Consider the following 25,268-nt stretch of genomic DNA (forward strand, 5'->3'; position numbering starts at 1 on the left):
CCTCCCTCGTCCCTGGTCCCGCCTAGCTTCCCGCTCCGATTCGTTCCTCCCCCTGTCTGTCACGCCCTCGTCGTTTGTCACACACACCTGAGTCTCATTTCACCGTCTTGTTTCCATTGTATAAAACCCCCCTAGTGTTTTTGTTCCGTGTCGGTCATTGTTTGTTCTGTTTCCCTTTCGCCTTGCCCCGTGCTCTCCTTTTCCCTCTTGCTGTATGATTCTGGTTTGTAGGTAGAGTTGCCCTGTGTTCTTTGAGTGTGTTGCTGTCCGGTCCAGGTTAGTCTTCGGCTCGTGTTCTACGTCTGTCTTGTTCTCTAAAGTTCATTTTGTTCTCATCTGCTTTTACTCTCCGTTCTTCCCCTCCCCACGTGTTTAGTAGTGTGTGTCTAGATCGCTGTCTCTCTGTTTAGATTTCTTATAGTAGCGTTTGTGTTTAGTTCACTGTCTCTCTGTTTAGATTGTGGTTCACGCCTGTGCTGTTAGTGTCGCTGTTGGTTTTCCTGTGTTTTGTATTCTCTGGTTGGTTGATGTTTCGTTGCTTGTGTATGTAAGTGCTTCATTGACCCTCTTAATTATTGCTGGTAGTGTATACCCCCTGTCATTGTTTGTGTCCTCCTTCCATTGTTCTGCTTCTGTTTGGTTTTGGTTGCGTATCTTTTATTAAATATTGAAAAAACCCGCTATTGCGTCACCCCTTCCCTGTTAAAACGTTACATAATGACCGACCAAGTTGAAATGACGCAGCAGGTGAAGCCAGTTTTCGCTAACCTCGCACAGACTAGAGTAAGCGATTATTTCCAGGATAAGCTCAACAATCTCCAGTCGTTTCTGGTAAGGGATCCTATGGGAAATCCCATATGCCTACCTTCTCTGGCTCGCTGCCCAGAAGCGTACGACGGAGAATGTACACCAGTGGAGAAATATGTCCTGCAATGTACGGAATACATTAGACTCCTAACTTGTCCCCCACCTCCAAACCAGGTGCTTGTGCTGTTTCTGCGATCTCTGCTAAAAGGTAAAGCACTTGAGTGGGCGGACATAATACTAGCCACTCGTATAGACGAGGCATGGACTGTGGAGGGGTTCTACAACCTAATGCGTAGGAGGTTCACTGGAGGTAAAACCCCTGCAGTAGACATTGCCCCTGCACCGGATGACGCCGCTTTGGCGTCCCCGCCTTCTGATGATGCCGCCTCTGCATCCCTGGCTCCTGACGACGCCGCCTCGGCGTATCCTGCTCCTGACGACGCCTGCACGGCGTACCCGCCTGCTCCAAACGACGCCTGCAAGGCGTACCCGCCTGCTCCAGACGACGCCTGCAAGGCGTACCCGCCTGCTCCAGACGACGTCGGCCCGGAGGCTCCGCCCCCTGATGACGTCGGCCCGGAGGCTCCGCCCCCTGATGACGTCGACCCGGAGGCTCCGCCCCCCGATGACGTCGGCCCGGCGGACACGCCCCCCGATGACGTCGGCCCGGCGGACACGCCCCCCGATGACGTCGGCCCGGCGGTCACGCCCGCCGATGACGTCGCTCCGGCGGTCACGCCCGCCGATGACGTCGCTCCGGCTGCCACGCCCGCCGATGACGTCGCTCCGGCTGCCACGCCCGCCGATGACGTCGCTCCGGCTGCCACGCCCGCCGATGACGTCTGCACGGCGACGCCGCCTGTTCCCGCTCCCCGCCAGCGGGCCCCGCCTGCTCCCGCTCCCCGTCAGCGGGACCCGCCTGCTCCCGCAGCCCGCCAGCGGACCCCGCCTGCTCCCGCAGCCCGCCAGCGGACCCCGCCTGCTCCCGCAGCCCGCCAACGGACCCCGCCTGTTCCCGCTGCCCGCCAGCGGACACAGCCCGTCACCACGACCTGCCGGCCCGTCCCTGCGGCTCCTCGCCTGGCCTCCCGGGTCCCTGCGGCCTCTCAGCCGGCCTCCCCTGTCTTCGCTGTCCCTCAGCCGGTCCTACCGGTGCCCCTGGACTTTTCCCCGGTGCCCCTGGACTTTTCCCCGGCTCCCCTGAACATTCCTCCGGCTCCGCCGGTTCCCCGAGACACTCCTTGGTCTACGCCAGCCCCCACAGTGACTGCTTTGCCCGCCTGTGGGCCTGGGGCTGGCTCCGTGTTGGACTGTTCGGACGCTGACGCTCTTGTGACTTCTGTTTTGCGATCGCCTATGTTCCCCTTTTTGCCCTGTCCCCTCCCTGGTTTCCTGTTGGTCCCTGTCCCGGTGTGTATGTCTGTCCGTGTCCTTGTGCCCGTCCCTGTGTCTGTGTCTGGTGGTCTCGTCCGGGTTCCTGTGCCCGTGTTGGTTCCCCAGGTCGTGACCCATTTCGTCCCCGTCCCGGTCTCCGTTGTTGTCCGCCTGTTGTCTCCGGTGCCCTTGGTCCCTTCTGTTCCGGCCCCTTTGGTTCCGTCCCCTGTTTCTGTCCCCTGTCCTGGCCCGTCTGCTCCGGTCCCCGTGCTGCCTCCCATCCCTTGTCCCTGTCCTCCATTGCGTCCAGTCAGTGGCCCGTTGCGTCCGTCCTGCCCCGGGCCTGTCGTCCCTATCCAGGTCACGCCCGCTGTTCCCCGTGTGGATTGTTTTGTCCCTGTTGGGCGTGCCCCGGTGTTGCACGCCCTGAGGGGGGGTTCTGTTACGTCCAGCCCCTCCCTCGTCCCTGGTCCCGCCTAGCTTCCCGCTCCGATTCGTTCCTCCCCCTGTCTGTCACGCCCTCGTCGTTTGTCACACACACCTGAGTCTCATTTCACCGTCTTGTTTCCATTGTATAAAACCCCCCTAGTGTTTTTGTTCCGTGTCGGTCATTGTTTGTTCTGTTTCCCTTTCGCCTTGCCCCGTGCTCTCCTTTTCCCTCTTGCTGTATGATTCTGGTTTGTAGGTAGAGTTGCCCTGTGTTCTTTGAGTGTGTTGCTGTCCGGTCCAGGTTAGTCTTCGGCTCGTGTTCTACGTCTGTCTTGTTCTCTAAAGTTCATTTTGTTCTCATCTGCTTTTACTCTCCGTTCTTCCCCTCCCCACGTGTTTAGTAGTGTGTGTCTAGATCGCTGTCTCTCTGTTTAGATTTCTTATAGTAGCGTTTGTGTTTAGTTCACTGTCTCTCTGTTTAGATTGTGGTTCACGCCTGTGCTGTTAGTGTCGCTGTTGGTTTTCCTGTGTTTTGTATTCTCTGGTTGGTTGATGTTTCGTTGCTTGTGTATGTAAGTGCTTCATTGACCCTCTTAATTATTGCTGGTAGTGTATACCCCCTGTCATTGTTTGTGTCCTCCTTCCATTGTTCTGCTTCTGTTTGGTTTTGGTTGCGTATCTTTTATTAAATATTGAAAAAACCCGCTATTGCGTCACCCCTTCCCTGTTAAAACGTTACAGTGCATTAGGTGAGTAGATCGCTCGGCGGGCCGAAGTAGGGGAGGAGTGCGGTGCGTGCGGTGCGTGCGGCCCCTGCCGCGGCTCAGTTAAAGGTGCAGTGACACTGATGAATGGTGGAGGCCGCGTTGGCGCGCGCTGCCTCCCTGGGCGCGAGCCGCGTCTCTCCTGCGGTGATGAATGGATGCGCCTCTCAGAGCGTGTTGTGGATGTATATCACTCTAGTCCCCACAGGACGAGGAGATAAGTTAAAGCCAAGCTGCAATATTGCTCCACCTCCATCTTCTCTGAGCAAAGATGAAAAGACTGACAGAGGTCAAAAACTAAGCGTGGCAGCCGCACGTGCAGTATTTATTTATTTATTGCAGCAAATTCGTAACATTTCTAGCCCAGACTTTAGTGTGGATAGTAGGGTGTGGTAGACAGGACCCTCAGGATACTAATACCAGAATAAGCCTGCAGACATGTTGCTCGGTTATCGGAGGAGCTACTTTTAAAAGTTATTGGGAGTTTGCCTGTGGATATGATACTTCATTTAAGGTGATCGTGAGCTCCGAGGAAAGTTCATGTCGAAAGAGCCCAGAGAGTTCATCTGAGAAATATTAGAAGTGTATTCAAGGCGATGGTGAGAAATATGTCCAGCTTTAGCCCTGAGTGTGTCGCAGTCGAACACACCTCTGTCATTCCAGGGCTAGGAAGACAGTGCTCTTTAAAACCTCTGAAATATTCACGGGGAAAAGCAGCAAGATGAACGAGTCCTCGTGTCCCAGCTTGGGGCGCGTGTTAAAAGTAGGCGTTGATCGAGAGGTCAAATCCAGAGAGAATTTTAAACATCCATTGGCCCACAGCCCCGTGGGATCATTATGGCTCAGTCCTGACTGGTAGGAGACTAGGGCTGGGAGCCAGAAGACCTAGCCTCAGTGATATATGAGCATAATCATCTCTCTCTCTCCCTGCCTCCCTCTCTCTCTTTCAGAACAGGGCTATCCCACGGCTGGGTCTCGTCTTGCATTTTAATACAACGCATTTCTGCACAAGAGCTTCTGCATTGCCATTCTGAGCAGACAGACCATGCCTGTTTTGGCCAATGTTCAGCAACACCGTCTACATGGCCCAGTGAGTGAAATTTCTTTTGATATAATGGTTAGGGTTTACTATTACATGCATGGATTATTGTATACAATTTGATTTCTTATGTAGTTACGCTTCCTAGGACTCGGGCAATCTGCAACTGAGTAAAAAATGTAAGCTTTCTGAGTTCATGTGCTATTAATCAGAGTATTCGTTTTCTTTTTGTCCAAATTTCAGCATGTGCTTTCGATTCACCTGTCCACAGGGGGAACTTTCATCTCAATAAGAATCACTTACTATTCACATCTATGGTAATAAGAAGCAGGTAGCAGGTGCTGTCGTCCTCACTGCATGTTCATGTCACTACTGCCATCTTGAGGACATACGTTGCAAATGCAGTGCGACACGTACTGCTGTTGAAGGGTGTACTGCCAGTTTTTGAGAGGACTTACCAAAGCAAACATTTTCAAAACAAAAATTTGAAAAATATCAAATTTATTTACTTAAAAAAATGTGTACATTACACATGCACAGTCACACTGTAGTCATAAATATAGGCCAATGATTTATCTTTTTTATAATTCACTGAGCGAGCACAGAACTGCAGACTTCAGCATTTTTTTTTTGAGGACACCATGAATAACAATGCACAGTCGAATATTAAATTTCAATGCACTAAAAAAGGAAGTTTGAAAATCAAGTATAAACATATATAAATTATCTACAAATGGAGAAAAGTACAAAAGAGTAAGAGTGATGCAAACAAAAGACACCACACATACCAAAGAATGAGTGCGTGAGATTCACAGTTATATTCATCAGTATAGTTGTATTCATCAGTATAGTTGTATTCATCAGTATAGTTTATGTACTGTATTATATTAGAAACTATACTGCACAAACATAGTATAGTTAAAATTATAGGTTATTTCGCTTACAAATGAATCTCATTTCCTTTTTCTTTTTTTGGCAAAATTGATGATGTACAGACAGCTGAACATTTTACACGTCACTTTTTGGCAGTCAAACTTTGTTTCTTTTAATAATCTTTTTTTTCCCCCCAACAATAAATAAAAAAACTCTACTCATTCCATAGAAATTTTTATATCAGTCAAAACACTTGAACTGATTTATATTAGAACATCTACTTGCTTTGCCATGAGTACAAGCTTCACACACATAATATATACCCTGGTTATACCCACACAGGAGTGCAGTGGGAACCAGTGTCAGGCACAGGAAGATTCAGCCAAACACTGGTTTGCCCATCTCGCATTTGCAGTTGCAAATGTGACATACAACAGAACTCTGTAATGTGCCAGGAGATTCCCCCTTTGAAGTCACGTACCAGGTGACATTGTACAGGCTGTTTGATTAAAGCTATCGTGGGTGTTCTTCCACTACTGTGTACACCTCCGCTGGTCTGCCAATGCATCTGATTGGACACCTCACTGTGCTACGTGTTTGCTGGATGTGCATCGTTACTGAGGGTTTGTGGGAAGCAGTGAGGCTCTCAGGAAAAGCCACCCATGATAGCTTTAGCACTAAGGAAAAGCCACCCATGATAGCTTTAGCGCTAAGGAAAAGCCACCCATGATAGCTTTAGCACTAAGGAAAAGCCACCCATGATAGCTTTAGTGCTAAGGAAAAGCCACCCATGATAGCTTTAGCGCTAAGGAAAAGCCACCCATGATAGCTTTAGCGCTAAGGAAAAGCCACCCATGATAGCTTTAGCACTAAGGAAAAGCCACGCATGATAGCTTTAGCGCTAAGGAAAAGTCATTCATGCCATGGTCATGATCACACAGCCGCCTCCAGGCGCCCAGAGAAAGGCATGTGCCAAATAAGAAACGTGAAAACATCTCTCTATAAATGTTTGTTTGTTTAGAGGACAACACCCCTACCAACAGGCTACAAAAAAAAAATGAGACACTGTGTATTTAGCAGCACAGCACTTAACTATGATTTTGCTTTTCAGTTTAAGGGATGCACGAACATGTAGGGCAAGTTCTACCCGTCCATACACACACATTCACACGCACTCAAACACTCAAATATATACATACACACACACATACATTCACATGCACACACATTCAAAAATATATATATATACACACACATTCACATGCGTGTACTCTCAAAAACACACTCACATACACACACACTCACATAACCACTTTTGTGTCACTCACCACACCTTTGTGCATTTGGAAGGCAAGCACAGTATTTCAGGAACCTTTCATTATGTGTTATTATAGTGAAACACACAAGTATGCACAGGTGAGAGAACAATACATGGTTTCTTGGCCAAGACCAGTATAGATAAAAATTCAGATGTAAAAGATCATGCTTATTGTGTTTTGATGAAGGCCACTGCATTATTTAAAAGGTCTTCCTCTTGGTTTAGCTTAGACATTTTGAATGTCTCTCTCAATAGTATCTAGTTTACCATTTAGGACATTAGTGAGCATAGCGATATTCTATTACAGGTCAGGGCCTTTGTCTGTGTGCTATCTTTGAATATTTTTAATATCTTGCCAAATAAACTGAATAATTTTTGCCTCCATTTTCAATAATCTGTCAAGAACTGATGCACGAGGGCAATGAATCTGGTTCATTTGTACAAGAATGTAGGAAACGTCTTTGCTTTAACATCATCTACATCCTTGTGAGAAGATATCCTTTTTTTAATCAGGAGAAAGCTATTTTTAAACCACATATCAATGCTTCTTGCCCCAACGGCAAAGCATCCTAATATATGTGCTTGCCACATGAATGCGAACATTACTGTATATTCACTGATGAGATCCGCGCTGCACTTTTGACTTCGTTGATGCATCAGAGCCCGTCTTTTCATTAAACAGCACATAAAGAGGTTTCTTTTGTCTGTACAGGAATCAGTGACCTTTACTTTGAGAACTTTTGCAGCAGTTTCTTCCCTTTGGAGAGCAGTCCTTTTCTCTTTTTGGAGGTCATGTCTCGGGGGCCCCGGGCAGGGCTCAGGGGCCTGATGGGGCCCACAGGGAGCAGGGGACGCACAGTGGGGGACGCTGGTCTTCCGGGAGCTGGCGCGGGAACAGGATTTTCCACAGGCACCTAATGAGACACCCATCAGGAAGGGGACAGTGCAGGACATTAAACAGCGAGTGTGACTTCACCTCACTGGCCTGCTCTAGCTTAGACGGTGTGTGTGTGTGTGTGTGTGTGTGTGTGTGTGTGTGTGTGTGTGTGTGTGTGTGTGGGGAGACACTACAGTCCTACTTTTTGAGCCTTCTTTCTGTATATTTACATTTATGGCATTTGGCAGACGCCCTTATCCAGAGCGACTTACATTTTTATCTCATTTTTTATACAAGTGAGCAGTTGAGGGTTAAGTTGCCTTGCTCAGGGGCACCTCAGTCATGGCCTCAGGTCTGGGGATCGAACTCACGACCCTCCGGTCACAAGACCAGTTCCCTAACCACCAGGCCATGACTGCGATATACATGACTGTATATGGATTTATTTAGTTATATACATTGCTACCTAATGCCCTAAAAGTTTTTTTTTTGTCATACAGTGACTCATTTCGGCCATGACTCAGAAAACTGTGTACAGACCGAGTACAAAGTGTGCAGGAACACAAACCATGAGTCAGCTTGCTGAAGAGGCCCTACCACACCATGAATTACAATGCTCCAATTGAAACGGCAGACGCACGGAGGGCATCTGGAAAATGGAGACGGGGTCCTGGGTTGCACTTAAAGTCGCACATCTATTCCAGTGTTGGATATCTTCTGATAACCCCTTAATTTAATCCACAGAACTACATTTCCAGGAAGCCCATCACAAAACAAACTTGTTTTGGACGAGTTTTCCATCTGCCATTTTGGAGACACAGAAGAGAGACTTGCAGGATACCCATGAGGACAGGGTTTTACTTTTAGCAGCAGAACAATCTAAATGCACATTAAAATCCCACACAACAGGAACAAAGCGCAGATACCATAATAACGTCTGATGCAATGGGGTGCCAGATCAGCCTTTGTAACTTCAGTGGAAAACGATGTCCTTTAGCTATGCTTAAGTGAAAGTCAAAGAGTAACTTTTAAGTTTGCAGCCTATGAACAAATATGTGGACTCAAGATTAGCACAGAGCACAGAGTAAGCTTCACACAGCATGTCTGTTGATACAGAGCCTGCTGTGTTTGTAGACGGAGGGGGTTATGCACCTTACGTCTTGTGAAAATGCCGAAACCTAATAAACCAAATGCAAACTTCCTTAACCTCATGTAATTATGTTTGTATAATTTCAAGTCATTGGGCTAAGTGGACTTCTCTGCATGAGACCAGCGTTATCCCCAGTTGCTCCCTTGCATAGCTAAAACAGAACCTGTTAAGATGGGAAATGAACAAACTCCCTCTGATTTTGCCAAGTGGGGGGGTGTTTGGAAAGGGGGGGGCAGCATCATTTCCATAACATTCACACACCAAACATGAGGGGGAAAAATATATATATATTAAAAAAAAAACCACAAATACACAAATGAACAGATTTTTACTAATACGTCATCTTAATATTTTGATTCCATTTATTTCTTTGATTTTATCATAACAGTAAAGGTGTTATTTTTTTTGTAGGAGACCAGATGGATATTATTTTTCAAACTTTGGTTTTCAAAGTTATTAGGATCTGAAAAATAGAATTTTTGAAGTGTGCAATATACAAAAAGAAACAAAGCCTTTTTAAAGCAAGATAACACATAGGCCAACGTCTACCTTTATTTTATATAAAAAGTTATCAAGTTTATTTTGTAAAAGGCATGCTTGTCTAGTGAAAGGCAGCCTACATTATTCTCTAGATTAGCCACTCAAAACGGTGTTACAAATCACTTGGCAAGAACACTTTGGACATATGCATAATGCAGTGAAGCTAAATGTGCATACTGGCCACTTTGCAGGTTGTCGCAATTCAGTGCAAGGACATTTTAAGTGTCACTCCCTCCCCAATGTTGGGAATGAGGATTGGTGTGTCTTTTGTCCCAGTGTCCTCTTAGGATGCCCTATCAACACGGCCCACTGCAGCGGGTCATGCCACTGGGTCTGGGTGCTGTTCGGGGCCCAACTGGACTCCACTTCTCTCTCTCTCTCTCACTCTCTCTCTCCAAAAACGCAAGAAAGGGCAAGAACTGGGAAGCACTACGCACCACACAAAACGAACAAACACGAGAGACCACGGTTACGGCGGGCGGGCGGGCGGAACTCAAACGGAGGATGGATGAACACAGGGTCTAGTGCCGGGAGCGGCGATGGTCTACCCGTTTGGTGTCGGGGCGTGGTGCTGGAGGCGTAGGCTCTTCCTGCTCGTAGCGTGACGGCGTGTCGGTGAGATAGACCTCCACGTCATCAGGCACTTCTTCTAGAAAGTTGGAAGGAACCAGGCCCCGGTGTCCGTTAATCTCACCCTGCAAAAAAATAAATAAAAACCCACGGAGACACAAGAGACACAGCCGTAATTATCTTTCTGCCACCGCTCAGTACACGAGGCGCACTGTCCTAATACACTGCGCATAGTGAGCTCAGCAAGATCAGACACTCAGTGATGCACAGAGAAGATGAATTAAAAAATCAAATGGTTTAAGTTCAAGTAGGTTTACTCCAGTGTTGTAACATAGACTGAGCCTCAGAACAATCACTTACATAGTAGAATCCATCCTCATCTATCTCCCCAAACACAGCAATGATGTCACCAGCACAGAAGGTTAGCTCCGCCTGCAGCAGGAAGGACACATAAAAAAAGCACAAGTAGCCAACAAATCATACAATTAGAAATGAAAATACTAAAATGAACCAGTAAATGTTCTTGTTACCAAGAACAAGAATTAAACACAAGACGAGCATCATTTCAACCCTAGAGGGTGCCAGACATTCATTAATATGGTTTAAAATTATGTTTAATCTGGCGTAAAAACTAATTTTCGACGTATTACCTTTCTGACACAGGTCTGGAATGATGTTTTATATGCTTGGGTGGATTTGAGTGTTTTCCATTTAACAGGTCACGCCACAACATACTCCTCAATCCCTTTCACCAAAACATCCACTAGTCTCACGTCTCAAATACTCTTCACGTGGCAAGATGACCATATACCATCACATCTTTTGAAACTCATTGAAAGCCAGTGTATCCCTCTAATGACTAAGAAATTTGAGATCTCTCCCATGATTTTGGAAATCCGCGTACAGTTTTGTGGTGGAGACTAAACAGATGGGTTTGCTTCAGCAGGTCTGACTTGATGCAGGGGGTGTGCCCCATCTAAATGAAGGACACTCTGTGAGGCATTCTGCCTTATCCAAGGGTAACTGGTGGCCAGTTGGGACTGGTGGGGCTCCTTTAAGATGCTCCTGTAATGTTCTGGAAGGCAGCAACCCTTTAGCAGTCAGAGAAACTCCAGTTGGAGTGAAACCTCCTTCTACCGCTGTGACTGGAATGAGATCTAACAGTGATTTTCATTTTGGCCACAATATAATTCACAAAAATATTTAGTAGTGCTGTCATGTGTGCATTTTTTTGGATAAATATGGTAGGCATGCATAGTACTGGTTTTATAGTACATATAACTGTTTGAATAACTATTTGACGCCTATTTCATTATATTGATTTTAATACAGAAGCTAAGTAGTTTTTGGCAATAACCAAATCATTATATATAGTTACAGAATATGAAGCACTGTCAATGATGCAACAATATCTAAATTTGAGATCTGAAACACACTCATTACTCTGAATTCCACCTGTAGTAATGAGCTTTAAAATATGTCTTACACTTAGAGATAACAAGTAATTATCTTTCTGCCACATTAAAAGAGAACAGCTTTAAATGTGACTGATAATGACAATGTAATTCAACATAAAATGATGATACAATTATGCTAGTTATGCTGTTTTGTCAAAACAAAGAACTGCTTACAACTCAAGTATGCCATCGGAAAAGGTAATGAGCATGCTATGGCATGATATTTTCAATTAAAATATTCAAAACCATCTATGCTTAAAATATTATTTTGATGATATTCCAGACCCATGTGGAAGAGCTAATAAATAACAATACTGGTAATGGGTAATAAGCAAACTCAGACTTTAGATTTACACATTGAAATCTATTCGTGCTGGATTACACAAAGATAGTTTTAAACCATATTTATGAATGTTACTCTCTAGGGTTGGGCAGACCCTTGTCTTGGGTATAATTGTGTTGATCTGCTCTTGGTAAATTAATGCTATATTATTAGTGTGCATATGCCTTTTCTTTTCTAAGTGTATGGTTTATTGTATTCTTGTGTATTTTTATTTTTATTTGCTTTCTATTCGAGAATTTCTAAGAAACTCCAAACCAAGTCATGGGATAAATCATCTTATTTATAGCATGGTTTGTTATGTGGTTCATTATTGGTTTCTCCTGTATTTTTGATTTGATGTTAGTTGAAGGCTCATGGCGAGACATGTCTCCTAGGCATGTCTAAATAAAAATGTATACAGTGCCATGAATATACACTTTAGGCAAAGGATTCTATTTTGGTTACTGAGGTTAGGTTTAGAGTCAGGGTTTCCAACTTTATTGTATGCGAAGATAGCAACACACGAGTGTGTGGACGTGCTGTGCGCACCTCAACATCCACATTTGGTGAGCTCTCCCTGGGGTCATAGTCGTAAAGGGCAACCATTCTTCTAGTAGCCACAGGGTGGCGACCACCTTTTCTGTTCTGTTCTGTAAGGAAGGAGAGTTTATTCAGATACACCACTTCTCAGGAAAGAAGCATCTCTCATTCAAGAAGGATGAACTCCTGAGCAGTCACTAGAAAACAAGAATAAAAATGTATCAAGGGGCTTGGATGAGGGACTGTGGGGATTTAGAGGGAACGCAGTACCTATTCTGTCCACAGGGGTGTTGAGTGGAAGAAAACCCTGTTTCAGAAGCTGATCCATAGTCTCCTCATCATCAGCTCGAATCTCTGACACCATGTTACATGGGATGAGGCCCGATCGGCCACGGATCTCGCCCCGGTAAAAGCCGTCAGTGTCTTTATCCCCGTACACCTAAGCAGAAGAGCAGAAGATATCCAAGGTTCAAGAACGTGTTGTGTGTGTGGGTGTAACTGGTGCAGTTAAGTCCAGTCAAACATACTACCAAGACTAACTTAGAAATGCCAGTGTGAGAGGTAGATGCTTATAAAAATCCTATTTGTATTTGTATAAATAAAAGTAACAAAGAAAAAATATAGGAACAAAATAAGGTACAAATATATTACCAATTTATGCAGGTCTAATGTGGGGGTATTAAATAGGGGATGATACCAATAGTTCAAGTGAATGTTAAGTGGCCAAGTGTCTATTTCAAGTGTGTTGGTGGAGTTGTGTACGTGGGCAAGTATGGAGATATGCCGTGTGTGTGTGTGTGTGTGTGTGCGTGTGTGCGTGTGTGCGCGTGTGCGTGCGTGTCTTGCAGCATACGTGCATGTGTTAGTGTTGGGAACTCTGATGGCAAACAGGTTGAACTCCAGACCAGTGTTAAAAGATTTACAGGAATGCCCTGGCCTTAACATAAGGGATCGGTTTCATCCCAGTTCTATAAATTCTCAGTACCCCCACACGGATGTAATATTGTCCTCAACGACTGGCCCAGCACACCCTTGGCCCAGAGATCTCTTGCCTTGATGATCTGTCCTTCTTTAAAAGGGAGTTCCTCATCAGCAGCGTCTGGGTTCGGTGACATGGAGAGCGGGTCATAGTCAAACAGCGCCACGAAGATTCTGAAGGAGTCTTCAGGTTCCGACTCGTCGTAGCTGGGAGGAGAACGTCGTCTTTGATCCCTGTAAGCATCTGAGGCACAGTAGACAAAACACTGAGAACTGGGCTACCAGCGCCGGGAGAATTCGTGTTTCCAAACGTGTGGAAAATCATTGCGAAGCCAAATATGGGCACATCCAAGTCCCTCTGTTAACATGCACTATGACTGACCATGTTAAATCACTGACCCAACCTGTATAAGAGAAATAACCCTATAAAGATGAACTCGAAATGTGGTCATCTGCATTTGACGATGCAGTAAGACTGTCCATGCTTAGTACTTTTGTAATAATTCTTGCAGTCATTAGTCCATTACACAGTATTTCCTCCATAAGTGGGTTAACAGACAAACATTTGACGATGTAATGAAATGGATATGGCGTGGGCTAGTGTTTCGACACGGCAACATGTTACATATGAGCAACAAGCCAGAAACATGCAACAGTGTCCAACGGACGCAGACAGAACACACAGCCTGGGTTTCCGTAACCATGCAGAAAGCTGGACCTGAGGGAGACCAGTCAGATGGGCCCGATTAGTCCTAGAGAAAGTTGCACCTGTTTTCTCTCAGTCTTACAGCACTTACTGACGCCAAAAAGGGTTGGTCAGACACGCCCAACATTCTGGAACGGAATCTGTGTGGCAGACAGTTTCGGTTCTTGGTTTCCTCTACGTCTGCAGGGTTTAGCGTCCACGGCACCACACTTAACTTCCCAGTCATGCACAGCCAAAGTGAAAGCACAGGTGTGAGGTTGGGGTAGAGCAGGTGTTTCACAGCAAGGTCAGGTGGGAGCATTCTGTATGGAGGAAGCAAACACTCCACTACGGGCAGCCACCTCGCAGGTACTGAGGATCACTGAGGCTCAACACAGTCTGTCCATCTCTGCAGTCCGGTGCCTCATGCGTCGCAGTTCAAGGCTGTTAAAGGCATATCACTCCAAGCCTGCTCCGTTCTTTCTACCTCTTCCGACAGCCCGCGCCGGGCGTGACCCGCAGCACGTACCAGAGGGAGGCCTGCCGCCCCCGTGCCTCCGTGAGGAACACGTCCTGTGCCGCGCTACACTGGCATAGTAAACATCCTCCGTGTGCGGAGAGAGGTTGCCCTCACTGTTACTCTCAGTGGTTATCTCTGAGGGAAACACCAATCATAGAGCTGTTACCATGCAAAGTGCCCCTCGCCGCCTTTGCCTAACCAATCAGTGGCCACATGACAGAGTCGGGGGACGCTACGCAGGTAAGCAGCCACCTCACAAACCCCTGGATGGCATAAGATGGGAAGAAACAGTCTGCGGGATTGATCACTAATCTGCGGGAAAACAAAAAACAACTTTTGTTTCTGTAAATAGAACCTGAATAGAACTGAATAGAAGGACTGACAGTATGAACATGGATCAAACACAGGGGAGATCAGAGTTCACTGAGGAGCTCGGACGTTTTCCTGTCCTCTTCTATGATGAAAGACTTTTTTTTTTAAGGGGACATGTTTGCAGACAGGCAGAACTGAGAGCTCAAGTGATTGAGTCACATGCTGGGTGCGGAGGCCACTGACCAATAGATGGGACCATAAGGGGAGGTCGCCGGGGCTGAGAAGAACCTTGTGCGGGCCTCCGATTGGTGTTCCGAATCAGCCTTCCTGAAGATGTGTTCCCTCCGGCCTTAAAACGAACAAGAACGTAGAAACAAACTCCAGTTAAATCCGCAGAATAACAGACAGTTTCACGATTTAATTTGACGTTCTGGTTCAAATATTCAAGTATTATGCATTGTTAATAATTTTACGTGAAATGTTACGTGAAACTTTACGTGACGGTGTGTGACGGCAGGCTTTACGACCGCAGTGCCCCGCCGAAGCCCCACCTTATGAGCGCCGTGCGAGTCACGCCGACGCCCTTCCTCGAGTTGCATTTCGGAGTACAGCTCCTCCTCATCCTCCTCCATGATGTCAGACAGGTCAGAGCCCCGACTGCTCTCTGTGTGGTAGTCTTCGTTGTGACTGTAGTGGGACTGAGGTGACACAGCCAATCAGACCAGACAAAACAAGCCTCGCACAACCTGAAGACATCTTTTTTTTTTGTTTGGACATTTGCCTGTGGCCTCTGACTAAAACATGGCATAAGAAGAAATGGTAGCCCCACCCACAGCTCCCGTACCTGCCTGCCCAGCTCTGAACCCCTGAGGAAGTCATCCACAGATGTTCCTCTTCTGCGGGACTGATAGCTTTCCTCATCCTCTTCCTCATCTGAGTTCTGAGAGTGAAAGCCCTGACTTCTCCTCTCCATCTAGATACATGCAGATTACTTCAGACGCCTCATCGCTGACGCCGTAGCGCTCCAACAGATTTCGCAGCGCGTCGTTTTCTAATCGCATTCCGTCTCGTCAGAAACTGCTCTACGCATTTCACATATCGCCGATTTTCGAACCAATTCGGAGATTCGGTCCACACTCACCCGACCGCTCTCTGCGGCTACTCTCTGCGCGGCCTCCCTGGCGATGGCCTTGGCCATGGTGTCGGGGATGAGCGTGCCCCTGGGCTGGGGGAGGATTCTCTGGGGAGACGGCGAGCGTCGGCTAGGGCACGGCGGGGCCTCGAGGGTGTGCCCATGCGACAGGGTCGAGGGCAGGCCAGGCTGAGAGCACGCAGGCTCCCAAGGCTGGTGAGGGCCCCCCGGAGGATGAAGCATGCCTGGCACCTGGTCTTTGGTTTCCAGCTCTCTGGCACTTAGTGGTCTCTGGGACTGAGGAAGGGCCAGCTGGGGAATGTGGGGTTGGGGCATCGGGATGGTGGGCTGGGGTATTGGGATGGTGGGCGGGGGAAATGGGTGTGGGGGCGGAGGCATCGGATGGGGCTGCAGGTGGGAGGGCAGCTGGTTTGGGTGAACCGGGAGGGGTTGGAGGTGGGCGTGTGGCTGTGGACAGGTGTGAGGGACTAGAGCAGACATGGGGGGCGCTAGGGCGGGGCGAGGGGGCAGAGGTTGAGCCGGCTGCAGTGCAAGAGGGGCCTGGATGTGGTGAGGGGGAGGGTGACCTTGAGGTGGGGGCCCCAGCAGGTTGTTGGGGATGACAGCGACCGGGGAGTCCTGGGATTCTCCATGGGCTGATAAAGTCCTGACCACAACTTCATGGGCCTCCAAACACTGGAGACGGTTCAGCTCCACTGTTGCAAAGTCTGCCAGCGGGTACAACACCTCAGCAATCTACAGCCAACAAGTCAGAGACAGGTCAGCGCAGGATACACATGTGGTTACACATTATAGCTGCAATGAATAAACTGGGGCTATTTCAAGATAGTATTTTGCACAACATTACTGACTGTAATGACTTTCATTCCCCAACAGAGGGCAAGAGCATTTTCTAAATAAATGTAAAATATTTAAATCAACAAAAAGAGCTGGGGATGTTTAGATGAATGAATTCAACTGGAAAAGAAAGCTGGGGTTGGGTGTGCAAATCATTTGTGTCTTCACCTTCTGGCCCTTAGTGCAAACTGCATAGCCGATGACACTGGCACCATTGGAGGTCCCTGTGGGAGTTAACGGAGGGGGTTTCCAGTGGACCTGGAGAATCCCCGGAGCCTGACCACACTGGACATGCACCTCATGGGGCGGTAAAGGAGGTCCTGGATGGGGGAGGAGGGGGAGGGAACAGTCAGAGTAAGACATAGTCCAGCAGAGCCACCGTACGTTAGAATAAAGCACCTCCTCTCACTTCAAGGCATGCAGAGGAGGGAAGTCTGAACAGAGATATACAGCAACGTGACCGTTTAAATGGACAGGCTGACCAGCTGATTAAGATAAAGTCCTTGTTCAGTAAATTAAATGCTTCTAAAGAAAAGTTACAAAGTTTTTAAGTTCCAGTTCCTCTGCAGGACGTTGGAGTGGTGTCTGACCTGCAGCCTGGGTGCAGAACTCCACCCCGGCCTCCTTCTTCTCCCTCTGCTCCAGCAGCATGTGCCAGGGCACCTGGTGGGGTTTGGCCACCACCTTCACCTTGTACACGGTGGCGGCCTTCAGGTTGGCGAAGCGCAGCCTGTAGCAGCACGGCTTCACCACCGCGTGCTCCGCCCCGTCCAGCACCACCGTGTGCGAGTAGTTGCTGTTGCTCGGCAGCCAGGAGAGCTCCGCCGAATCCCGCAAGATGTCGTCGAGGCGCAGGCCCGTGGGCGCCACCGCCACGTTCCGGCCCACCAGCATGGTGCAGCGAAGCTCGTCCGACGTACCCCGCTCGGTCACGCTCTGCACGGACACGCGGTACGTGCAGGCCGCCAGGTCCAGCTTCTCCAGGAGGAGTTTGGTCCGGCCCCCGAAGGGCACGGTGGAACGTACCTCCCCGTCCACCAACACGTGGTACCTGTTAATATTGCCCCAGCCCAGGGGGACCAGAGGAGGCTCCCAGGCCACTATCACGCTCCTGGCCAGCTGTTTGATCAAGTTGATCCTTCTCGGATAAGGCACGATGTCGTCGGCCAGGTCCTCGTCGTCCAGAACCCCGGTTCCGTTCCTGCAGGGACCGAGGGGATCGGTGCTCAGGCTGTCCAGAGAAACGCCTCCGTCTAAGGTCGTCAGGCTCAGGCAGCTATGCTCCAGAGGCTCGTGCTCCTCCGGCCCGTCCACGGACGGCTTCTCCTTGTCCTGGACGAACTCCACAAAGTTGGAGGGTACCAGGCCACGCTGGCCGTCCAGCAGCTCTCCTGGAAGCAAAGCAAACGCAGATTACGGTACGTAAGCGTTCTCCGTTCTTCTCCCCTTAAACATGTTATTTGAACATATGCCAATATAGATAAAGTCAACAAACATATGTTTCCAGGTGCCCATCCTAGCAAACTGCTTTTGCTCCCTGTAATGATACTAAACACAACCGACACAGGAGGATAATTTACAGCCGCAGCCATGTCTGCTATAAGTGTTAACCACTAAAAATAGAGCATCTAATTAGTACAACGGAAACCATGACAAAACTGGCCCTAGCCACCCGGTGAAAGTGCACTTAAGTGCTTTTGGCCATCTAACTATAGGACGTGTGACAAATTAGCAAAGCTAACAATCTGCACTACAATGTGTTGGTGATTCTATGGGGAATTACTTTTAAATCTGCTTTACACTGAAAAGTGATATGACAAATTATGATATGACAAATTAAACAATGTACAATCAGATCCTTTGAAGTCTGAAATATTTAAAATCATCTGAGATCACACAGTGAAATTCATTATAATGCAATTAAATGTTACACATTTTAATTTAGACATGTAGCTAATGTGCCAGTACTGACGACTAAACAAGAGAGCTCAAACGTGTCCCACCTTCATAGAAGCCGTCATCGTCCATGTCTCCGTACACGTAGAGGTACTTCCCAGCAACAAGAGGCAGCTCAGCCTCCGGGTGTTCGTTGGGTCCATCATAGGGGTTATAGCTGACCAGATAAACAAAGGAAAAAGGAATAAAATGAGAAAAGGGCATAGACAATGTATGTAGCCAATGTATGTAGACAATGTATTCACATTTCTATATTATTATATAATATAATTTATTATATTTTATATTTAAAAATGTTCTTTCCCTCCCCACCCCGAGCTCACCTGTAGCGGGCAGTGCAGAGGCGAACCGGACCAGTATATCGCGCCTTAGACCTGGGAGCTGAACTCACCTCATCATCCATCTATCAACAGATCATCCAGGGAAACAAGTCTATTTGCATGATATCCACATTTTCCACCCAAACCAACCAAAATAAACAGAAAGTTACATTTTAACCTCTAACTATTAAGGGTTCGGCTATTTTTATGATTAGAATTTCAATGAAATTGCACAATTTTTAAATCCTAAAACATTGTTTATTAACCAGCAACTACAGAGGAAGGAACAGACTGTAGAAACAGGAGGTGCAATAGTTCACTCGCCATTTTGGGGGGTTGATCCCCAATCTTCATAAACAGTTAATTACCACGTGTAATAGGTGGAGACACTTTGAGCTCCTCCCTCAACACCCCAACCCCCTTTATCCACTTTTGCAGTTTTAAGTTTGTAAAATTGTTCCATTTTATATCAGCTCAGGGATAGTTAATTAGGAAGCAAAATACCATCGATCCACAGGTTATCCGGCAATGTAATGGAGAGCATTGGTCCAAAAAATGTGTTTGAGTTTGCTCTTACAAACCTCCAATGCATGAACCTTTCAATATAAAAAAAACTCTCCTGGCCCTAGAAAACCCGAGGCCATTGTTCACAGGCCTTCAATTAACATTGCTCCTGTAGTAAATGGAAGATTGATTTATCTCCATAAAGCTCAGAAACATTCTATTTTCAGAAGCATTTCTGGTATGTGAATGCATGATGCAGATACAAAGCACTACATATTCATCATCTGTCCCCTGCTGACCAGGGGGAGGACCGAGAAGGTCCCAGATAGGATTTTGTAGTTGTAGAAGGATTTCACAGAAGAACATTTTCAGGTGTCAAGGGGAGGGGCCAACTTTGTGGACATAAAGTTGAGACCTATAGGCGGAGCTCTAGGGTTAGCAAAGGGACTTGCCGTATCCTAATAACACCACAGATGTGCTGACGTATCCGTTCCCGTTATATGTGCTTTCAATTCTCCCCAGACCCTGATGACCAAGACCACGTCCTCAGCCACCCTCAGGTATGTTCTCCACTTCCAGTGTGCTAGCCTCACCTCTCACCCCCAATAAGGTGATGTTACGTGACGACATATCAACACTTTCAGCTCCTGTTGGTGGGGGGTGGACCCTGACATTCAACAGAAAGGTCACAGGAAGTCTCCAATTTGGGTAATGGTGCTCTTAACTACTGTCGCCCTCAGGCAAAGAGCACAAAACCTTCAAACAAGATTTCTGAACGCCCGTTCAACTCCTACAAAATGGCAATAATCGTATCTGTGGTCTTTCTATGTTATGCCTCTGAACTGGCCTCTCCCTCTGAACGGCCATGAACAAAGTCTGCCCAGTAACAGAGGACAAACGAACACGTTCAGTTGTTTATCTCCTTCAATCATTCAGATATCAGAAATGCCTCTAAAAATAGAACCTTGCATTCTGTTTAAATCAATCTATTCTTTCAGGTAGTACAGGAGAAACACTAATTGAGGACCCGTGAACACTGACCCCGGTTTCTCTTTGGCCAGGAATCCCCATAACCGATCCAGGTGCAGCAGGACCAGAACCTCCTCAGAGCGCTGCCCATTCCCGCCAGAGCAGATCGCTCTCGTGTTTCAGCTGCTGAACCAGGCCTCTCCGCTGCTGCAGTGCCTCCTCCATAGTTAAAGCTTCACAGCAGCAGTCAGAGGTTGCTGGCAGTCTGCGGAGTGTCCCAACAGTCTGTCGTGACTCGCAGAGGCACTAACTGGAATTTTTCCGGAAGGAAAAAAAAAATCCAGTTCACAGAGAATACCAAACACAGACAAATGAACAGTCTAACAAAAGAACAGTCCAACCTGCATCAGCAAAAATGTTGTGACCAAAATATAAGTGTGCTCGTAAAGCAGACAGATCCAACTGTACAGAACAGGCACCCGCACTAGGTCGCAATATTAATCACAGGTTCACTTTTACTGAGACAGAGACCTGACTTTCAAAGTGAAAAAAGATTTATTTAGAGTGCAAATTTAAAAAATGACAACCTACTTTATTCTTGTTATATAAGAAAAAAAATCCCAAAATGTCTACTTATTTTTAAAAATGGGGGGGGGGGGGGGGGGGGGGGGGGTTCCCCCTTAGGAAGCTTCCAAAGCTGTGATCTAGTCACTGCTATTTGGAACCCAGTGGGTCAGAAACAATGGGGCCTGGATAGAAAGGGAAAGAACAGAGAGAATAAGTCTACATGGAGCTTAACACTTCCCTATTTCACTACTCAGTCCTTCCCCTGTGCATTCAATTCAAATCCTTAAATCCTCAAACCACACACTAGTAAGGAAAAAAAGCACACAAGCCAGTGTGAAATTGAGCCAGTCATCGTCTCCTGTTCCTAAGCCCATCAGGCACCCTTGGAGCAATGCCAGTTTTTAAAAAGGACAAGCTTTTACCAGACAAAAATCCACACAACAACCAAACACAAACCAACAAGATTTCCAGCCCTTCTGGAAGCTTCCGGAGGGCTTGGGTCTACCTTTAACAATACCCAATGGGCTTGTTGTCAAACACCAAAAGCATAGACCTTTCAATATAAAAACACCTTTAACAAACATATGTCCTATGAACACGGCAAGCCTTCATAGATTGGAGAGGTTGTCACGTCTTACAAACAAAATCATAAAACCAAAGAGATTTTAGAAATATGCAAAACAAGACTACTCGCTAACATGAAGTTTAAACATTCCTTCCCTATACAACACATTCCAGGAGCAACATTACCCAGAATGCAGCTCAGAGGGCAACCTAAAAAGAGACGTGGCCATTTGTCCTTTACAGAGGAGGCCTCCTAATTACCTGCCCCTGAGCCAATAGGAAAATGGAAAGAACCACTTTCTAAAACTGCAAAAGAAAAGTGGGGTGGGGTGAAGGAAGGACAAAACAAAAAAAAAAAAAAGACAAACAAAACAAAACAAGCTCCTCTATTTACCACAGTCTGAAGGAATGTTTAGGTCGCACACTACAAAGAATGAAGAGTCTGCTGTGCAAATGCCTTCCACACTTCCTTACCTCTGCCCATATTTGATCTGTTTTCCTAGCAGAGAATTACATATATGTATTATGATTATAATAGAAGAGATTGTCACACCTCTGAGGTGCTCATTGGACAAGGGTGTCGGGATTGGTTCCGGGTCGGGACGGTGGCTTTGTTAACCAGTTCAGGCTCGTCTTTGCTGACCTGCAGTGGCTGGAGGAGCTGAGAGATTAGCGTTGGGTCTGCAGATCGGTCATCACCTGCACAACATAGATTAACACATCCCAACGGCAGTGCCTGTCAGTCACCACCTGTCTTACAGGTGTTTGTGTTTAAGGACATGGTGAACAAGGGCCCCAAAGCGATCGCAGGTAACTCTGAAAGGGAGGCTGTGAGTTAGCACAAGGGAAGAGATCATGTTACCACGAGCTACATCACTCATAGTGAGAGCAAATGCACTGAAACCGAATTAGTTCGCTTATAGAAGGTCATAAATCATGCAGGCGGGAGTCAGCCTACCACTGTGCACAAAATACCACGCTTCAGCCTCCGCTGGGCCTGTTGCATTTCCGTGTCTGAAAACAGGAGCCTGTTGATGTTATAATGGCAATTTGTGCACCTTATCACCGACATACATACTTATTGCAACCTGAACTGATGTATTTCTTGTCAGAGAACACAGTGCTGAAATGTGACCTGCATATGTTGATAAGAAGACCACATTAACTTGGCCATAATCATCGCATTAACTTCCCAACACCTGACTGCTGTCTCTTCACAGCTGCCTCCCTCCAAAGGTCACTAATCTGACATATTTTAATTACTCTGAAATATCGACGGACGATACAAAGCCTCTCCACGTGCTTTGGAAGACGGTTGGTGGAATGGTAACAAGATGATGCTCCTTGAGTATTATAGCAGCAGATTTTTAGGTTTACAAAAAAAATTAAGACAGAAAGACCCGACATTTGTGGGTTCATTTATCATTTCAGCTTCATTCACGATACTGATCATCAGAAATATTCCAGAATGCTCTGCCACCGAAGCCCCATCCAGCTGTCAAGATGCAAAATGTATTGTACATATTATATCTGGTTAGCTGTAGTCATCTTAAATATGCTTAGCTCACCTTTCCCACTGTGGAGTTCGCTGAGAATGTGGCAGAGAGCGTTCTGGGGCAAGCTGCAAATCTCTGGCCAGCTCCTGGGATCAGGAGTCATAAATTCTGCAGTGTCTGACTCCAGGTGAAATTTCTTCAGCTCGTTTGACAAAATGTAACGCTTTCCACTCTCAGACCCGGCATTTCTGTTCCAAGTTGTGAACTTTGACCTTTAATGTTTGGAGAAGCAGTGGAAAGAGAAAAAGAGCAACAAACATCAGATTATGTAACTTGCTAATTAATATTCATCATGTCCCTGTAAAGTGGGCCATTGCGATTCTACTACTTCATTAAGTATTCGCATAATCAGCTCGTTATGCTACTTCCTGCACAGGCCACGGGGATGTTAACCCTTATCTGTCTGGGCTTTACATAAGAAGAGCCCATTACTGGCTGAGATCTCAAATGAGCTGCAGCTTTTGTGTGGAAACAACTCTGCACATCCATAGAAAGCAGTGTTAAATAATGAGGCCACACTGCATTACACAGACATTACTAAGCTGATAAAGCCCCCTAATGCGTGTTAAGACCATTGTCTAAACAAACCATTATGCAGATAAGGAGCGTTAAGAAATCCTCAGTTTCGTCCAGGCAAAGAGGTCTTGATGCTGAGAAACTTAATTTCTTGGGACATTCAACAATATAATCAGACCAGAATACAATTATTTTTAGAAGACTGAGGTTTGAAACTATCGATCACTTCAAATGTGCTTCCTAAGTCAGAGCTGACCTCATGGAAGCTCAGTGAGAAAAGAACGGTCAGTAATGGAGCCCAGGGAGCTTTAGCAGCACATGCACAAAATGGCATAAACTTGCAAACATGCATCCACAAAACAGAATGGCTGCGCTCAAAACAATACATCAAAATAAAATACAAACTATACAACACAAAACATTTAATCTACAAAAGTAAACCCGGGTCAACAACAAAAAAATAATAAAACACGTTGACATGAATGTGAGGGTTTATATGAGAATGAGGGTCATACACCAAATGACGCCGTAGGCAGTCAGATGGCTGGCAGGCAGTCACAGACAGTGCACAGACTACACTGTGTCCTGCAGCACCCGCCCTAGTTTCGGCTGTCTGAGAAGACAGCTATGCAAGCTGGTGTTTCTGCCACCCTTCAGTAGACATTAGATTATCCGGATGGGTTCTCTTCATCGGGCGCTACAGCAGGCTCTGTTGACCATGTCTGTGATAGGCAGCCTCATGCTGGTGCTCTTTAATAGGGCGCGGCGGATGGGGGGGGGGGGGGGGGGGGGGGGGGGGGGGGTTTGAGCCTCCCTTACCTCTAGCAAACAGATCTTTCCTTCACGTTCTCTATCACTCTCAGCCTGAGCCTAGAAACAAGACACAACAGTTCCAACTTCAGCACACAGGACAAATTCATTTTTACTCTAGTTAGGGAATAGTTTCCTGAGCCAAAATATTCTTCTTTAAACATTTCATTTATGATGTATTTTTAAAACAGTATTTATTATAACACATGCCTTCCACTATAACAAACTAAGGTTTATGTCTCCCGTTATATTAAATTATGCTTGAGATAAAACACTGCTACTTTCCTTAAAAGGTTTGTGTGTGTGTGTAGATCTCTGACTTATCTGGAATTAAATCCAGTACAAAGTGACACTATGTGGGGGGCAGGAAGCAACCCTAATAAGACATTAATAATCGCTCATCAGTGCTCCTTCAACTCATCTGACCCTTGTGTTTGTCACAGCAGAAGCAATTAGCTAAAAGTAGAAAGTTTAGAGTATGTCCAGGGCTTTGACGGGCTTTCCCTTTGCACAACACCCTCTGCTCAGATTATTCTTTGTGTCCCTATGAGGATGTGTGGATGTGTGTGTGTGTGTGTGAGTGCTCAGACTGTGTCCCAGTGGAGTTGCAGTGTTGATGTGCCTGCTGTCTGCTTTAATTGCTTCATTTACCTGTCGCGGCTCCGCCTTGAAGAACACGCAGACACGAGGGGAAGCGAGCAGGTCTCTGGGGCTTAGATTACAGCTGCGCAGTCGCACAACAGCTCTGATTTTACCTCGACTCACCGTGCCTGCACATCCCATATTCATAACGCTCACGAGAAAGCTGGGTTACTGCCGTCCGAGCCCCCTATTAGTGCATGTGTGCACGCACGTGCATGCATGTGTGTGAGCATGCGTGCATGAACATTGTTGGGTACGTTACCTGTTGCAGAAGTCAGATCTCCTGCTGTGTGGAGCTGAGAAGATCCAGGTCCTGCTC

At 46.7% G+C, this 25,268-nt stretch overlaps 2 protein-coding genes across 7 annotated transcripts; one reads left to right on the plus strand and one right to left on the minus strand.

The window, feature by feature from the left end:
- Positions 1–8,687, plus strand: LOC143481696 (uncharacterized). 3 transcript variants are annotated; one of them, XM_076979799.1, is made up of 3 exons: positions 1–3,359; positions 4,325–4,464; positions 7,982–8,687. In XM_076979799.1, the coding sequence occupies exon 1, from the start codon at positions 718–720 to the stop codon at positions 2,659–2,661; it is 1,944 nt and encodes a 647-aa protein (XP_076835914.1). In that variant the 5' UTR covers positions 1–717; the 3' UTR covers positions 2,662–3,359; positions 4,325–4,464; positions 7,982–8,687. The 3 variants fall into 3 exon arrangements, with proteins under 3 accessions (XP_076835914.1, XP_076835915.1, XP_076835916.1); XM_076979800.1 differs by having other exon boundaries at positions 8,226–8,687; XM_076979801.1 differs by having other exon boundaries at positions 1–2,911.
- On the minus strand, positions 4,898–25,227 carry rimbp2a (RIMS binding protein 2a). Of its 4 annotated transcripts, none has more exons than XM_076979797.1 (20): positions 25,212–25,227; positions 24,959–25,077; positions 24,317–24,367; positions 22,994–23,193; positions 21,979–22,077; positions 18,825–18,904; positions 18,549–18,658; positions 17,136–17,936; positions 16,714–16,865; positions 15,697–16,443; positions 15,400–15,528; positions 15,107–15,253; positions 14,799–14,904; positions 14,253–14,378; positions 13,113–13,282; positions 12,331–12,499; positions 12,070–12,170; positions 10,102–10,173; positions 9,720–9,866; positions 4,898–7,518 (listed from the first exon to the last, which is right to left on the minus strand). In XM_076979797.1, the coding sequence occupies exons 5-20, from the start codon at positions 21,991–21,993 to the stop codon at positions 7,330–7,332; spliced, it is 3,261 nt and encodes a 1,086-aa protein (XP_076835912.1). In that variant the 5' UTR covers positions 21,994–22,077; positions 22,994–23,193; positions 24,317–24,367; positions 24,959–25,077; positions 25,212–25,227; the 3' UTR covers positions 4,898–7,329. The 4 variants fall into 4 exon arrangements, with proteins under 4 accessions (XP_076835912.1, XP_076835910.1, XP_076835911.1 ...); XM_076979795.1 differs by having other exon boundaries at positions 21,979–22,124; XM_076979796.1 differs by lacking the exons at positions 24,317–24,367; positions 24,959–25,077; positions 25,212–25,227 and adding an exon at positions 20,367–20,604 and having other exon boundaries at positions 21,979–22,453; positions 22,994–23,074.
- Between the last annotated feature and the right edge of the window lie 41 nt (positions 25,228–25,268).

Source organism: Brachyhypopomus gauderio, chromosome 18 (genome assembly GCF_052324685.1).
Source record: "Brachyhypopomus gauderio isolate BG-103 chromosome 18, BGAUD_0.2, whole genome shotgun sequence".
NCBI lineage: Eukaryota > Metazoa > Chordata > Actinopteri > Gymnotiformes > Hypopomidae > Brachyhypopomus > Brachyhypopomus gauderio.